General features: G+C 35.0%; 1 protein-coding gene across 1 annotated transcript in view; it reads right to left on the minus strand.

The window, feature by feature from the left end:
* Positions 1–16,203, minus strand: part of TUBGCP3 (tubulin gamma complex associated protein 3) — a 155,724-nt gene that overhangs the window by 101,471 nt on the left and 38,050 nt on the right. Inside the window, exon 3 of the mRNA XM_051984219.1 lies at positions 534–601. Coding sequence (XP_051840179.1) covers positions 534–601 — 68 coding nt within the window. The remainder of the gene's footprint in view (positions 1–533; positions 602–16,203) is intronic.

Consider the following 16,203-nt stretch of genomic DNA (forward strand, 5'->3'; position numbering starts at 1 on the left):
CTAAGTTAAGAAACCTTTCACCTTCAAGCATAAACAATTTGTTTCATAAAAGCTCAAAACAAAAAGACTTTTTAAACTCTAAATCAATATATCAATATGTTTCAGTCCATTATCCTAAAAATAAAATAGTTAGACAGTTAGTTTTTATTGTCATGAAAAAATAAGTCAAGTTTTCTGACTATCTCCTTCCTTCCTATAATGACTTTCAGCAATCATACACAAACCAAATGTGTAAATACTGCTGATTGATTCCGTATTTTCTATCCAAGCTAGTAAAAGGCTTTCCTTTTATCCCAAAAGCAATGAAATAAAGTACATATACAGTTTTAATACAGTAAAGCTCTCCACTCAAGATGATAGAAGATCACACTGCATTCTCATTGGGTCAGCTCCAGGCTCTTAATAAACCACAATCTAAAATTAAAAGCCATTATCCAATACAGATGTGGCTAATATGACACCACAATAACTATTCTTGTACCATTAGCAACCTTAATATCAGTGAAATAGTTTTCATATATTTCATATAATACCTGTGAATGGAGTTTCCTGTGGAGTTCTGAAAATAATGCAGCATCTGCTTCCCTTCTTTGTCGAACAACTAAAAAGTTAGAAAAAATTAAAGGAAAAAAAATGAAGCATTCATATATATTACCGTTCACTTTTATAACAATATTTAATTAACTATCAACTATTACTATAATTATCAAGTATTTTTAATTATAAACTATCATTTTGGTTATTGAGTATTTATTAATTTTTACTTCTGGGTATCTCACTGTATTACATGACCCCCACATATAATCTGTAACTAGGTTTTTCTTTTCATCTAACAAGAAGCAGAAAAATCTTTATATATTTCTTCAAATAAATACATGATAAAAAGCTATGACTTGTACACACCTCTCACAACCCTACTTAAACATGTCCCAGAAAAGCCTCAAGAATGTTTTAAGACAGATCCAAAATCATTCCAAATGCAGGAGTGATCTAGGACAATTTTAGCTTCTTCTAGAAAAAAAGATTAGAGCCATGTAGAAGGATCATGACAGACTAGAAATTAATAGGATCATTATCATCCCCAGAGAGATTAGAACCGAAGGTAGGAACGAGAATGAAATATATAAAGACCTTAAGAACTAAAAGACAGCCTAGAAGAAGACTATATTACATACAGTTTATTTCCAGAATTTATGGTTAGCATCAATCTCAATTCAAATTATCGATTCAGACCAAAATTCAAAACAAAATTTAAAAAAGGAAAAAAAAAACATTCACATATTATTAAGTGTGTACCACTCTGATATAAATCATAATTAATCCTCTCTACTCATCAGATAATTACCTCTGGTAGAAAGTATAATATATAGATTTAATCTAATATAGATATTAGTATAGGGTTTTTTTATTACCATTTTCTAGTTTTCACCAAAGTTGTAAGAAATACTTATTCAATACATTTATTAAGTGCTTAGAATATGTAAAGGAATGCACTAAGCCCCGGGTAGAAACAGAATAGTAAGGCAGTCCTTGCTCTCAAGGAACTCAGATTCTAATGGCAGAGAAGAACATATTCAAGTTTCAAGGGTAAGACAGGTAGCAAGATCCTATGGTTCTTAGGGTTGTAGCTACAAAGCAGATGACAATGCTTTTTCTTTAATACCATTTCCACTGGTAAAATCATATAAATTTCTAAAATTGATCCACTAATTTAGTACTGAAAACTTTTTTTTTTTTAACCAAACATTCAGCATCTGTATCTATTACACTTGAAAAAAAAGGAAAAAAACTTTGAAGGGCTACATCTCCATGGCAGCTGCCTCTTAGGGTAATGATTTTAAGGGATGAACTAGAGCCTGATTGAGATGGAGGCAAGGGATAAGAAATTGCCATTTCCAAACTTTGGAATTTAGTGACCACCAAAGACATCTGGTGATGATGATGACAACAAGTTAGGCTCTTTCTTCACAGAGATTGCGCCCTTCAGTATTGGCCTTGGGACTCAGCCTAGAAACAAGGAAGATGGTCTAAAGAGCAATGCTATCCCATACTGCTTGAAAGGTTCAGGGTCCTGAGTTACTACTCTCAGTATCTAAAGGGGGTAGTTGTAGTTTAACATGCCTGGCACATGCCAACTCCTGTCTCTCCAAAAGTGATCTTTGTGGAACACAATTTCCATAAAATTCTAATCCATTGACTTAATGTGGTACAGAGGTGTCCTTGCATTCTCAAAAACTAAGCTAGTACTGAATTAGCTCTAGCAATTTAGTATGGAAAGCTGATCACCAGTATGTTATTCACATGGTAATAAACATTTGGGCAATGGCAAGTCATGAAAGAAAGAAAAATAAATATCCTATAATACTAGGGAGCCCTCCTTGTACTTCTGCAGAGTAGAAGAAAAAGAGGCAAAAAAAAAGATAAAATTTAGCAAATTTATACCTTTATGATGGAAAAACTTTTAAAACAGACTAGTAGTGATTTGTTAAAAGGAACTCAAAATGAGATATATGTTTAAATTCTAGAATGCAACACTTCAAACTTAAAATAAACACATGCATTTGAAATGATGAAATCCTGATGTACTAATGATCTTAAATGAATTAACCTGAACAAGTACTTTTGTTCTTTGAGGAACTTTGAGTTTCAGCTCTTTATCTGTAAAATAAAATGCTAGGTAAGAGAAGACCTTTGAGATCCCTTACAACTCTAAATTTTTCATCCTAAACCAAATTATCACTCTTTGCTGATGATATGATGGTTATTAGAAACAATCCACACCTTAGCAAAGTTGCAGGATACAAAATAAACCAACATAAGTCATCAGCATTCTTATATATCACTAACAAAACCCAACAGTTAGAGTTACAAAGAGAAATTCTACTTAAAGTAACTACTGATTGTATAAAATATTTAGGAATCTATCTGCCAAGGGAAAATCAGAAACTTTATGAGCAAAACTACAAAACACTTTCCACACAAATTAAGTCTGATCTAATCAACTGGAAAAGTAGTAAATGCTCTTGGATTGGGCGAGCAAATATAATAAAGATGACACTATTACTAAATTAATCTATTTATTTAGTGCTATACCAATCAGACTCCCAAAAAACTATTTTGATGACCTAGAAAAAATAACAACAAAGTTCATATGGAAAAACAAAAGGTCAAGAATTTCAAGAGAATTAATGAAAAAAAAAAAATCAAATGAAGGTGGCCGAGCTGTACCAGATCTAAAATTATATTATAAAACCATCTGGTATTGGCTAAGAAATAGACTAGTTGATCAATGGAATAGGTTAGGTTCAAAGGAGAAAACAACCAATAACTTTAATAATCCAGTGTTTGACAAACCCAAAGACCCCAGTTTTGGGGATAAGAATGCATTATTTGGCAAAAATTGCTGGGAAAATTGGAAATTAGTATGGCAGAAACTAGGCACTGACCCACACTTAACACCGTACACCAAGATAAGGTCAAAATGGGTTCATGACCTAGGCATAAAGCATGAGATTATAAATAAATTGGAAGAGCATAGGATAGTTTACCTCTCAGACCTGTGGAAGAGGAAGGAATTTATGACCAAAGAACTAGAGATCACTATTGACCACAAAATAGAAAATTTTGATTATATCAAATTGAAAATTTTTTGTACAAACAAAACAAATGCAAACAAGATTAGAAGGGAAACAACAAACTGGGAAAACATTTTTACAGTCAAAGGTTCTGATAAAGGCCTCATTTCCAAAATATATAGAGAACTGACTCTAATTTATAAGAAATCAAGCCATTCTCCAATTGATAAATGGTCAAAGGATATGAACAGACAATTCTCAGACGAAGAAATTAAAACTATTTATAGCCATATGAAAATATGCTCCAAATCATTATTAACCAGAGAAATGCAAATTAAGACAACTCTGAGATACCACTACACACCTGTCAGATTGGCTAGAATGACAGAGAAAGATAATGCGGAATGTTGGAGGGGATGTGGGAAAACAGGGACACTGATACATTGTTGGTGCAATTGTGAACACATCCAGCCATTCTGGAGAGCAATTTGAAACTATGCTCAAAAAGTTATCAAACTGTGCATACCCTTTGATCCAACGTGTTTCTACTGAGCTTTACCCCAAAGAGATACTAAAAAAGGGAAAGGGACCTGTATGTGCCAAAATGTTTGTGACAGCCCTGTTTGTAGTGGCTACAAACTGGAAAATGAATGGGTGCCCATCAATTGGAGAATGGTTGAGTAAATTGTGGTATATGAATGTTATGGAATATTATTGTTCTGTAAGAAATGACCAGCAGGATGAATACAGAGAGGACTGGCGAGACTTACATGAACTGATGCTAAGTGAAATGAGCAGAACCAGGAGATCATTATATACCTCAACAACGATACTGTATGAGGATGTATTCTGATGGAAGTGGATTTCTTCGACAAAGAGATCTAACTCAATTTCAAGTGTGAGTCAGTGCCTAGTTTCTGCCGTACTAATTTCCAATTTTCCCAGCAATTTTTGCCAAATAATGCATTCTTATCCCCAAAGTTATTGGTTGTTATTGGTTATTGGATTATTAAAGTTATTGGTTGTTTTCTCCTTTGAACCTAACCTATTCCATTGATCAACTAGTCTATTTCTTAGCCAATACCAGATGGTTTTATAATATAATTTTAGATCTGGTACAGCTCGGCCACCTTCATTTGATTTTTTTTTTCATTAATTCTCTTGAATTAATCTGTCTATCTGCAAAGATAGACAGAAGCAGCTACACCCAAAGAAATGACACTAGGAAATGAATATATACTGCTTGCATTTTTGTTTTTCTTCCCGGGTTATTTATGCCTTCTGAATCCAATTCTCCCTGTGCAACAAGAAAACTGTTCGGTTCTGCACACATATATTGTATCTAGGATATACTGTAATCTATTTAACATGTATAGGACTGCTTGCCATCTGGGGGAGGGGGTGGAAGGAGGGAGGGGAAAAATCGGAACAGAAGTGAGTGCAAGGGATAATGCTGTAAAAAATTACTCTGGCATGGGTTCTGTCAATAAAAAGTAATTTAAAAAAAAAAAGAAAAGAAAATATAAATGTTTTACTAAGATGCTCTGTCACCAATGTTTTAAAAAAAGAATACTTAACACTTTCTAGTTGTGTGACCCTGGGCAAGTCATTTAACCTCAATTGCCGGGGGTGGGGGGGGGAGAATATGTTTATATATTTCTATTTCAAAATACACCTGTTTGAATCTTATATTCAAAAACTGTACTCCAGTTACACAATAAAATAAATACTAAAAAAGACACCACTGTTACAAATTTAAAGGCTTTAACAACAGTTCACACAATTCAACAAGCATTTTTAAGTGCTCTCTCTATGTGAAAAGCATTGTGCTAAGCACTGAGACTAGGACAGGGATAGAAACTACATTGTGATTTCATGTGTTCAAGGAACTCCCAGAAGCAAAAACTCTACCAATATAGGTTAGCACCTTCTCAGCAATTTGCAGTCTAAAAGTAGCCTATACTACAGTGGTGTCAAACTCAGAGGATTCAAGGTTGTTAGAAAACCATAAATTAACATTATGCTATACTATATTTTTATTCACTTTGCTAAACATTTCTCCATTACTTTTTGAGGTCCCCTAGCTTCAGAGTTTTCCATCTCTGACCTAGAATACTAAAAGATTAGGTGAATACCTTAGGATCACATGCCCAATATATGTGAGAAGCACTAGAAACACAAAGAAAAACCAGTCCATGGTCTCATTCTCCTGGGATAATGCAACAAATACTAAAATAATTTGATGAAGAAAGCACTATCTAGAACAGCTTTGTATAAGAGATGGCAAAAGCTTACCAAAAATGTATTTTTACCCCATTATCCTATTCTTTAAAACTGTCAACAATCCCTGGACAATGTTCAGTAGTCATTCTCAAAATTAAATTATTGGTTGCTTTACTGAAACTGACACAGATCCAAAGATGTAATAAGAGTTATGTAAGGAAAATACAAGTGAAAAATTAGAGGGAAATACAAGTAGGTAAAAATCAAAAATGACAAATATTAGAATGATAGTTTTCCAAAAAAAGATTCTACTATAAGGGTAGCTAGGTGGCACAGTGGATACAGTACCAGTCCTGAAGTCAGGACTACCTGAGTTCAAATCTGGTCTCACACACTTAACATTTCCTAGCTGTGTGACCCTGGGCTAGTCACTTAACTCCAAATGCCTCAGGGGGAAAAAAAGAGATCCTACTATGTAATTTTTATAGTATGTATATACCTAAATATGAATTCAGCATTCCAAAATTGATTCTTGGTCTCTTTAAAATGATATTATATATGTTTAATTTATATTCTACTTGAGTAAGGAAAGGGAAAGTGTTGATAAAAGGATTCTCAAAATATTAAATAAGGACATGAATCTTTGGTCTTAAAAACAAAGCTTCTAAAAAAATTACTCATTATTTCAATATTGTCAAAGGAATAATACCAGATGAAGTAAAAAAGAAAATAAAGTAAACAATCTCAAATGGTGTTTCTAAGAATAGAAAAATGAAAATGTTTTTCTTTGATTAATTCACCACTTCAAAAAAAATAGCACTCCTAATGAAATAAAATAATTTATTTAAATAAAGTTGTTTCACAGCATCTATCCATTTTAAATTGCAAGTCAATATTCTGAAAACACACATCCTAGAATAAGCAGATGAAATATACACAACAAAATGAAATGCGTTATGAAAAGGCTAATACTATTTTAGTTGTATTAGAAATGTTCTAGAGAGAAAAGTTTTGTGAAAGGAAACTTGTTTAGTTCCAATGTAATCCATTAGCCTTAGTTCCTCCTCATATAAGATTTAATTTTTTTTTTTAAATTAGGAAGGAAACTCATTGTAGGCATAACAAAAAAACATGGAAATAGAGTATTGCATGTGAAGAATATTCAGAAGGCCAGTTTGAAGTGTAGAAGTATGAAAAGGAATAATCTATAATGAGGCAGGTAAGGTAGAATGCTGCTAAGTTGTGAGGGATGTAAAATGTCAAAGACTGTTTTATACTCAAGACAACAGGTTGTCATTCATTGATGCTTCTTAAAAGGGGAAATGATATAGTTAAGCCTGTACTTTAAAAATGTCAATTTAGCAGAATTGTAGATGAATTAGAGGAGGAAAATTGAGAAGCTATTAAAATAATAGTCCAGACAAATATGGAAATATGTTTAAAAGGGCTGCACATATTTAACCTCTTTCAGATTGTTTGCTGTCTTAATGAAGGGAAGAGGTAAGGGAAGGAGGGAGAAAAATTTATAACACAAAGTTTTACAAAAACAAATGCTGAAAACTATCCTTACACATATTTGGAAAAACAGAATACTGATTTAAAAAAAAAATACTTCAAAGATGAAGTGATGAGAATCTTTATAAGAGTAGTAGCCACGTGAGTAGAGAGAATGGTAAAAACACAAAAGATAATTGTAGAGGTATAAATAGCAAGGTTAAGTGTATGGGGTGATGGAGAATGAGGAACTTAGGCTAATACAAAGTTGAAAATCTGTAAGAATGGTGGTACCCTCAACAGAAACAGAAAAATTTGAAAAAGTGGTAGTTGTTTTTAGCATAGTAGATTTGAGAATACATATAGGAGAATCATTTTGAAATTCCATAGATAATTGGTAAAAAAAGGACTAGAACTTAGGAAAATGACTAAAGGACATATACATATGTGAGAGTAATTTACATAAAGATGGTTATCTTAGCACTGTGTCAAGTGCTTTCCAAATATTATATCAGTTGAGTGAGCCTCACAACAATCCAGGGAAATGAGTATTATTATGCTTCCCATTTTATAGGGGAGGAAACTGAGGCAAAGATTAAGTTACTTCCCCAGGGTCACAATCAGTAAATGTCTGAGGTAGGATTTGAACTCAGATGTTCCTGATTCTAAATCTAGAATGCTATCCACTGTGACACCTGATTAGGTTACCAAAAGATAGAATGTGGACAAAGAAAACAATAATTAAGGAGAAGGATACAGATATCTGAAAGCAAAGAAGTCAGATAAATTGTAAAACCAAGTTCAAGAGAGCAATGTCAGTAAAAATCAAAGAAAAGGGTATACATTCAAGAAGACAGAGAAGACAAGAAGGATAATGACCAAAAAATGGCTATTAAGGTTACTGGTGGAGGAATCTCTGGGTGGATTAATTTAATATTTTAATTCTACAGAATTAAATTCTTAATCTTCCCTCCAAAAAAAAAAAAAGTAAACATACACCAATCATATTGCAAATTATACTTGAACCCATAGGATTAAAAAAAAAAAAAAACAGCTCAATAAAGGTAAAATTCTTATAAACTGACAACATAAAACAGTTATCTTTAAAGGGCTCACTCATTTCCCTTCCACATTAGATTCCTGGCTGAAGAGATCTGTTATGGGCCAGAAGTGACTCAGACTAATCTGCTGGTTCACATGTAGCAATGAAGAAAAATAAGATGCAAACAGACAAGCAATATATAACTAAAAAATTTACTGAACAATAATGTAGAAAGGATCCTCAGCAAGGATACAACACTGGTTCAAATAGATATATCCTCTTTTTTGCTCCAAGTCATATGAAAATATGCTCCAAATCATTATTAACCGGAGAAATGCAAATTAAGACAACTCTGAGATACCACTACACATCTGTCAGACTGGCTAGAATAACAGGGAAAGATAATGTGGAATGTTGGAGGGGATGTGGGAAAACAGGGACACTGATACATTGTTGGTGGAATTGTGAATACATCCAACCATTCTGAAAAGCAATTTGGAACTATGCTCAAAAAGTTATCAAACTGTGCATACCCTTTAATCCAGCAGTATTACTACTGGGCTTATATCCCAAAGAGATCTTAAAGCAGGGAAAGGGACCTGTATGTGCCAGCATGTTTGTGGCAGCCCTGTTTGTAGTGGCCAGAAACTGGAAACTGAATAGATGCCCATCAATTGGAGAATGGCTGAATAAATTGTGGCATATAATATATCCTCTTTTTGTCTATGTAAAAATGTATCTGTTCAGTAATATTCTGGGTCAAACTGGAGTGACAACTGCTTAAGCATCAAGTCTGAGAGGGGACTGATTACTGGTGGACTAGCATTTTCATGTCCCAGATAATCATAAAATTGTATCAAAAACCTAGATCCTAGTTATCTGTACTAATCAAATCTCAGGGACAGCATCCCTATTTTTTAAAAAAAGTCCAGCCCATAGGGCAATGACCTTAAAAGATGATACTACTAAAAGTGTAAAGAGAAAAGCTGAAGTGGGAGAAGTCAGTGTATATGATTATACCAAGTCTGAAGGAAAAAAACTAAAACTCATCTACAATTAGTACAGCATCCACAGAGATTACTAAAGACAAGAACTCAGGCCAACAAACCCAAAAATCCCCCAAGACAAGAAAGTAGAAGCAATCTTGGAGCACAAATGTTGAAGATGTGCCCACCAGCAAATGAGCAAGAGAATACTGTACTATTACTCTTCCTCTCTCCCTACTCCACCCAATTAAATAAAGGTGAAAATATCAAAGATTCAAGGAAAAAAATATCTTCATTAAAAATCCAAAATATAAACCCATAAATCAAGAGAAGATCCTAAAATAAGTAGAAAGAAAGGTGATAAATCCTCAAAGAATTCAGAGAACTTCAGAATGGTTTAACAAAGAAACAAAATCCATAAAAATAAAAAAACAAAAAATTAGAAATGATTATTGGTCACAACTTAAAGCTCTCAAAGCAGAATTTTAAAATATTAATTGAAGAATGACTAAAGTTGTGGCATGTGGATGTTTGCAATACTACTGTATTCTAAGAAATGAGGAAAATGATTATTTCAAAGACACAAGGAAAAACTTATTTGAACTGATGCAGTGAAGCAAATAGAATCAGAAAAATAATTTCTACTCTAACATCAAAATTGCAAAAATGAAGTTTTGAAGACTTTTATGAAGTGAAGAATGAAATGAGCAAAAATCAAAAAACAGTGTATACAAAAAAAAACCCTTTAAAGACAAAAATTTGAAAAGCTGTAAGAACTATAGTCAATACAGGAACCATGAATCCAAAAGATTTAAGAATAAAACATACTATCTACCTGCTAATTCAGGGTACACAATATGCATTTATATACATGTGTTTTATATATACATTAATATATCCATTAAGCTTGATAATACATGTTAGAAGAAATACATTTTTTCTCTTTTTTTTCCTCAATGGGATAGGAGATAAGAGATAAAAAAGATTTCTTTTAATATAAAACATTTCAAAAAGTAAAAAGTTTAGTGATGAGTGTTTTAGGGATGAAAAGTTGAATGAACTTTCAGATATGGGCACTACAATATTAGTTCTGTTAACCTGCTTTTACATTGTTATAAGAGACTGATTTCTCATAGAATAAGGGTAATCTATAAGTATTTTTTTATTGTAAAAACAATAAAACTTCTGTGTGTTATCAGATTTTTAAAAATAATCCACAAGAATTTATTTAAAAATTGGAATATGAAAATAATGACTTTAAGGAAAATAGAAATGAAAAACAAGATAGTGGCAAAAATAATTACCACTGAAGACAAAATGAGCAATTGATTTAAGGATTATTAGTCTCCAGGAAAACATTACTAATAATATTTAAAAAAAAAAAAAAAAAAGGATCATCAAAATGAAATAAAAAATTCAATAAACAGCTAAGAAAACTTCTGAATACAAAGTATCAGTTAAGAAAATTCATTAGTCACCTCATGAAACAAACAAAAAAAGTACATCAAACTCCAAGACACATTAAACTGATGTAAGCTGTCCCCCTGATCTTGATGGAGGGAGGGCAAGGCTGGAAAGGTCCTGATATAAACTGTGTCCCCTTTAATGTTTGGGGGAAGAGTGGTCCTGAGTCTCAAACCCTCACCCCACCCTTCTGTTCAAGGGGAAAACTCCCAGATAATAATCTATTCAATTGGAAATCTCGACCTGGGGCATGGTCACCCCCCTAGCTTTGAGCCAAGAAGACCCAATTTAATCAAATGCTCTGTGCCCAGACCTTTGAAAAAGCCCTAACCTTCTGAGCACCTGAACCAGGAAGGAGAGGGGAAGAGGAAGGAGAATTGGTTTTAAAAACAATAAGAAGAAGAAGAAAGGTTGATTGTAAAAGCAATTGAAAAGATGAAGGTAGAAAGTATCTATTTCATCAGCTTTTTTTTTTTCATTTGTAAAATAGGATTAGCAAATGAAAGATAGGAAATTGGTATTTCCATCTTAGAAACTTAAGAGGAAATTACAGTTAAGACCACTTGGCTATTACTTATGAAAATTATAATACTGTTAACTAAGTTATTAGGAGTTATGATCATGCTTAACCTAAAATTGGTAACTACTGTATGTGCAACAAGGAAGATAAAGTTGAAAGCCCTATCAGTTCATCTTTAACATGAGGGTGTGTAACACTCTTTTCCTCCTTAATAGAGTAGGGGGAAGTATCAAACAGCACAGCCCAAGAAAGATAATTGGGGTGGGCAACAACAAGCTCAGTCCCTGCTCTGGGATTCATTCATTCCCTTGGTATGTGAACTTGTTGGGTTCGGAAAATGCTTGGTTCTGGGAGTACAGTTCCTGTCTCTTTAGCTTTTAGGTTTCTGGAGGTTTTTGATTGGGATTTTTAGTAGTTAATCTGAAATTTAGGATTAAAAGTTTTATTTAAAAAGTTATTTTTATTATTATTTAAAAAGTTATTTGTATGCTATGTTGGCTTGGGAGGATAAGGACTTAGTCCACCCTTCCTCCACTGGGTGTGGCTGCTCCTTAGAAGCAAGAAAACAAACCCACTCACTCATGCTCACCCCTCCTCCACCCTTTCTGCCCTCCTCCCAACTAGTTGAATGAAATTCCTTTAACATCAATTGCTTGCATTGTTTAAAGGGAATAGCTTATGTTTACATAGTGTTGATAACTAAATATCTGTTTTTATGTTTTTTAAGTCTGTGGTTGTTTTAAAGCAAAGTCATTTGTAATGGTGTATCAAAGATTCCACTAACTAGTTAGCAATGCAAGGAACTTTAAGTGAAGTTTGTTAAGAAGTTCTCTGAAAATGAATACTACTGAACGAGATATGGTGAGATCTTTCAAGACAGTTGTGAAAATCGAGTAAGGCTTCATCTATTTCAAAGTTTGAGTAGGCCTGAAGGACTTTAAGCATTAAGTCAAGGGCATACTTAAGTCTCCTCCCTGCTATCCTCCTAAGGGCATACTTAAAGTCTCCACTCTGTTATCCCCTTAAGGGCATATTTAAAGTCTCCTCCCTGTTATCCCCTTAAGGGCATACTTAAAGTCTCCTCCCTGTTATCCCCTTAAGGGCATACTTAAAGCCTCCTCCCTGTTATCCCCTTAAGGGCATACTTAAGTCCCCCTGTTGTTATCCTCTCTATTTCAGTCAAATATGGGCAACTATGTACTTATTGGTCAAGTTCAATTTCTTGGGTAGTTCCCTCGTTTAGAATGTAAGATCCTCAGCCAATAAGAATGAGGATCAGTGGTGGGAGGGGGAATTTGCGTTAGCGATTAAAAGCATTGACCCTGCCCCTACGGGGCTTCCTCCCTTCGATTGTCTGCTTGATGGGTGGCATGCCATAGAGAACATATAATAAACTTTGCTTTGCTTCTAGAGATCTCTCCAGTCTTTTTTTTATTAAATGGTTTCTGACCCACACAGTTTTGGGGGCTCGTCCAGGATTACACTACTTGTGGTGAGTAGGTGAACCTTGGGGTGCTGGCGGGCTGGCGCCCTGCCGTGATTTAGGCAGCTTGCCAGCGTCCAGGGCTTCGCCTTACTCCCCAAGGTAAAGTGGGCCCGAAGTGGAGAAACTCGGAGCAAAGCAAAGCGAGAAACTCCTCGGTAAAAATCCTGACCGGTAGGTGGAGGACAGATCAATCAAGCAATTTGCTGCATAGCAACCCAGAGGTAAGCTCCCTGTGAGACCTTGAGTCTTAAACTCTGGAGGGGTCTCTGGACAGGACCCTGTGAGGTCTGGAGTCTTAAACTCTGGGTCTCTGGACAGGATAGGCTGGCTAGGCTTTCTAGGGTGACTGGAGTCAAATAGCGACAATTGGCATGTTTAGGCATTTTGGAATTTAGATTCCATCCAAATTCAATGGGTGTGGCCCAGTCCCAGCCAGCCCTAGCAGAGAGAAATGAGAAAAATGACCAGAAAATACCGGTAGATAGTCCCTTGGGAGATAAATTAAGTAATTGGAACAAACTGCCAAAATATATAAGGAAAAAGAAAAAGATATAAGGAATCGTTGTTTTGTCTGGGATGACAAAGATATTGGTGAAGGCACTATTGAAGACTAGGTATGCCAAAGACTGAATTTGTACCTGAAAGAGAAGAAAAGGATTTAATTCCATCAGCCCCTCTAAGGGCCCTCGGGGCCGGGAGGAGAACTTAGGTGTATTTTGAATTATCTCTTCTCGAAAGAGGAAGGGGACTAATTAGAGGTGCAGCTATGAAGGAGTGGGACAGGAGAAACCCTCCAGCTGCAGGAGTAGTTTCAGCTGACCAGAAATACTGTTAGCAGATCCCAATTGGAAGCACAATCACTCTATACATTGGGGAAGTAGGTGGGATCGAGAGAGTGAAGACGGTGGCTTCTTTCCTTTCCCTCCCACATGTCCTAACCTGCAGTAGGGCCATGTGGGATCAAGGAAAAGAAACTGCTGTTTGGTGAAATTCATTATTTTAAATAAGATGGTGAAAGTGGTTTTATATTATTGGGAATTTAAAGCCATGTTTGGGATTTTAAGTTAAAATATAGGTTATTAAAACAAAATGCTGGTAGTTTACCTTAGGGGAGGTTGGGGTTGTATCTCCCTACTTAGATGGTGTGTTATTTTCTAGAGATATTGGTTAATTTGTAACTGAGTTATGCCTTAAAAAAAATTGTCATCTCTGTTTGGCATGTATAAGTTTTATGAAATTTGGTTCAGTTATTTGCGAACCTTGAAGTTTAAAGTTTAAAAAAAATTTTTTTCTTCTTTGACTTAAAGATGAGAGGGACAAGAAAAATTGATTTGCAAAAGCAATTAATAATTTAAATGGAGCATCTAGTATTGGTTTGGGAATGTTTAACATATGTTGGAGAAGGTTTAAGCAAATAAACTTTGGAAGGAGAGAGATGGGACAGGAAGAGATGATGTGAGAGAAAAAGAGAGGAAAATAGCTCTCCAGAAATGGGGAAGAAAAAGGCACAATTCCCTAGTGAATCTGCCATTTGCCATGAGAAAAGGAGATATATCCCATGAGGTTGGAGCCTATCTTGAGCTGGCAGATTGAATCCTGGGGAAATGGCACCCTAAAAAAGTTAACTGTGATAAGTTAGGGTTGGGAAGTATGGTGAAGTGGGAGAAGGGTAGCCACATGGAGAGGGACCTTGTTAGGTGATCTAATCCCCCTTCCCCATTAAGTGTGGTGGCTGCAACACCTTGCTGGTTAGGATACCAATTGCTTCTAATGTTTAAAGGAACAGCTTACATTTATATGGTGTTAATAACTGAATGTTTTATTTTTATTTTTCAAGTCTATAGCAGCTCTAAGAAGTTTGTAGGAACTGTAAGTTATCTGAAAGTGATTTATTTCTACTAAGATTCCATCTGTCTAAAGCAAATTATTTAATGCTTATTTCCATGCATGATAGTCTCCTTGTTTAAAGAAGATGATAAAAAATCTAGAGCAGGACTTTAATTTGATCTGATAATTTGATAGGGTTGTTTCCTAAAAATTTTTTTTTTTTTTTTTTTTAGAATGAAGAGAGTATTAATGTTAAATCTGAAAGATCTAAAAGTTTCCTTTATGTGGAAACGGGTGCACAACATGCGATTAAGAATTTTTTTCTTTGTATCTGAGTATTTTAAAGGCAAATGATCTGTGTAATGTTAAACTCAGAACTATCTACTTAGATAAGAAAGATAGCTGTATAAGCTGTAAACCCTTTACTGTGATTCTTGAGAACTAGATTCAACTGAAGCCCTTGATTAATGATAATTGCTGTAGAAGATAAAATCCTTTGGGACTGCTGGGAGTTTTGAATTCAGGTGTGACTGCATAGGTCATAAGGTGGAATGGTTAAAACTTAAGGACAGTTGCCTTAAATAGATATTTTAATTTGCGCCCAGACTTTGGTTGCTGCTATTAATCTTTTAACCTTTTTACTTCCTGGGGCTAGAGTTTCTTTATCTAAAGGTTTACTTCACCCATACTTGGGGCCACTCCCACCTTGCCTTTTGAGAAAGCTGGGAATCTCATCGCCCTGATTAGGCTAAGGTTTAGGCCTAGAGCCTTTTACACTGTGTATTGATGGAAGGCAGGGCTATCTCTGGAACCCCAATCCTAGGTCCCTGACTTAATTATCAAAGATCTATATTGTCTTTAGATGTGTTTTTCATGTTTTACATGATGGGGGGGAGGGAGAGGAGAGTGTATATGGAAAGAGAACTTTTGACACCCAATACTCGGAGAAAATGAAATGAAGGGGAATTCACTCTAGGTGAAGGGAAGGAGGCTTATAGGATCAGCTGTCCATGTTGCATTGCTGATTCTTTGCTCCTGACCAGTGGCTTTCCTTTCTAAAGTATTAGATCCGGTAGCCAAAGGATGGCTGATCCGTGTACAAACAGTAGCTGCTACCACTCTCTTGGTAGAAGAGAGTAGGAAGCTCACCATTGGAGGCAGTGTTATAGTAAGCATCCTGCACCAAGTAAGGACAATATTAAATCAGAGGGCTGGGAGATGGCTCACAGATTCCAGAGTCTTGAAATATGAGGCAATACTACTAGAAAAGGATGATTTAGTAATCACCCAAGATCCTAACCTTAATCCTGCTTCCTTTTTGTTCCCTGGAACAGAACCATCCCCTGGAGAGGAACATTGTTGTTTAGAGTTAACTGATTTTCAAACAAAAGTAAGAGAGGATTTACAAGAATCACCAATACCTGGGGGAATAAATTGGTTTATAGATGGATCCTCTAGAGTGATACATGGGAAAAGGAAAAATGGGTTTGCTATTGTGGATGGAGATAGGACTTCCACTGTTACCAGGGGTAGTCTACCTGTCCATTGGTTGGCTCAAACTTGTGAATTGTATGTCTTAAATCAAG

The sequence above is a fragment of the Antechinus flavipes genome, chromosome 3 (assembly GCF_016432865.1).
Source record: "Antechinus flavipes isolate AdamAnt ecotype Samford, QLD, Australia chromosome 3, AdamAnt_v2, whole genome shotgun sequence".
NCBI lineage: Eukaryota > Metazoa > Chordata > Mammalia > Dasyuromorphia > Dasyuridae > Antechinus > Antechinus flavipes.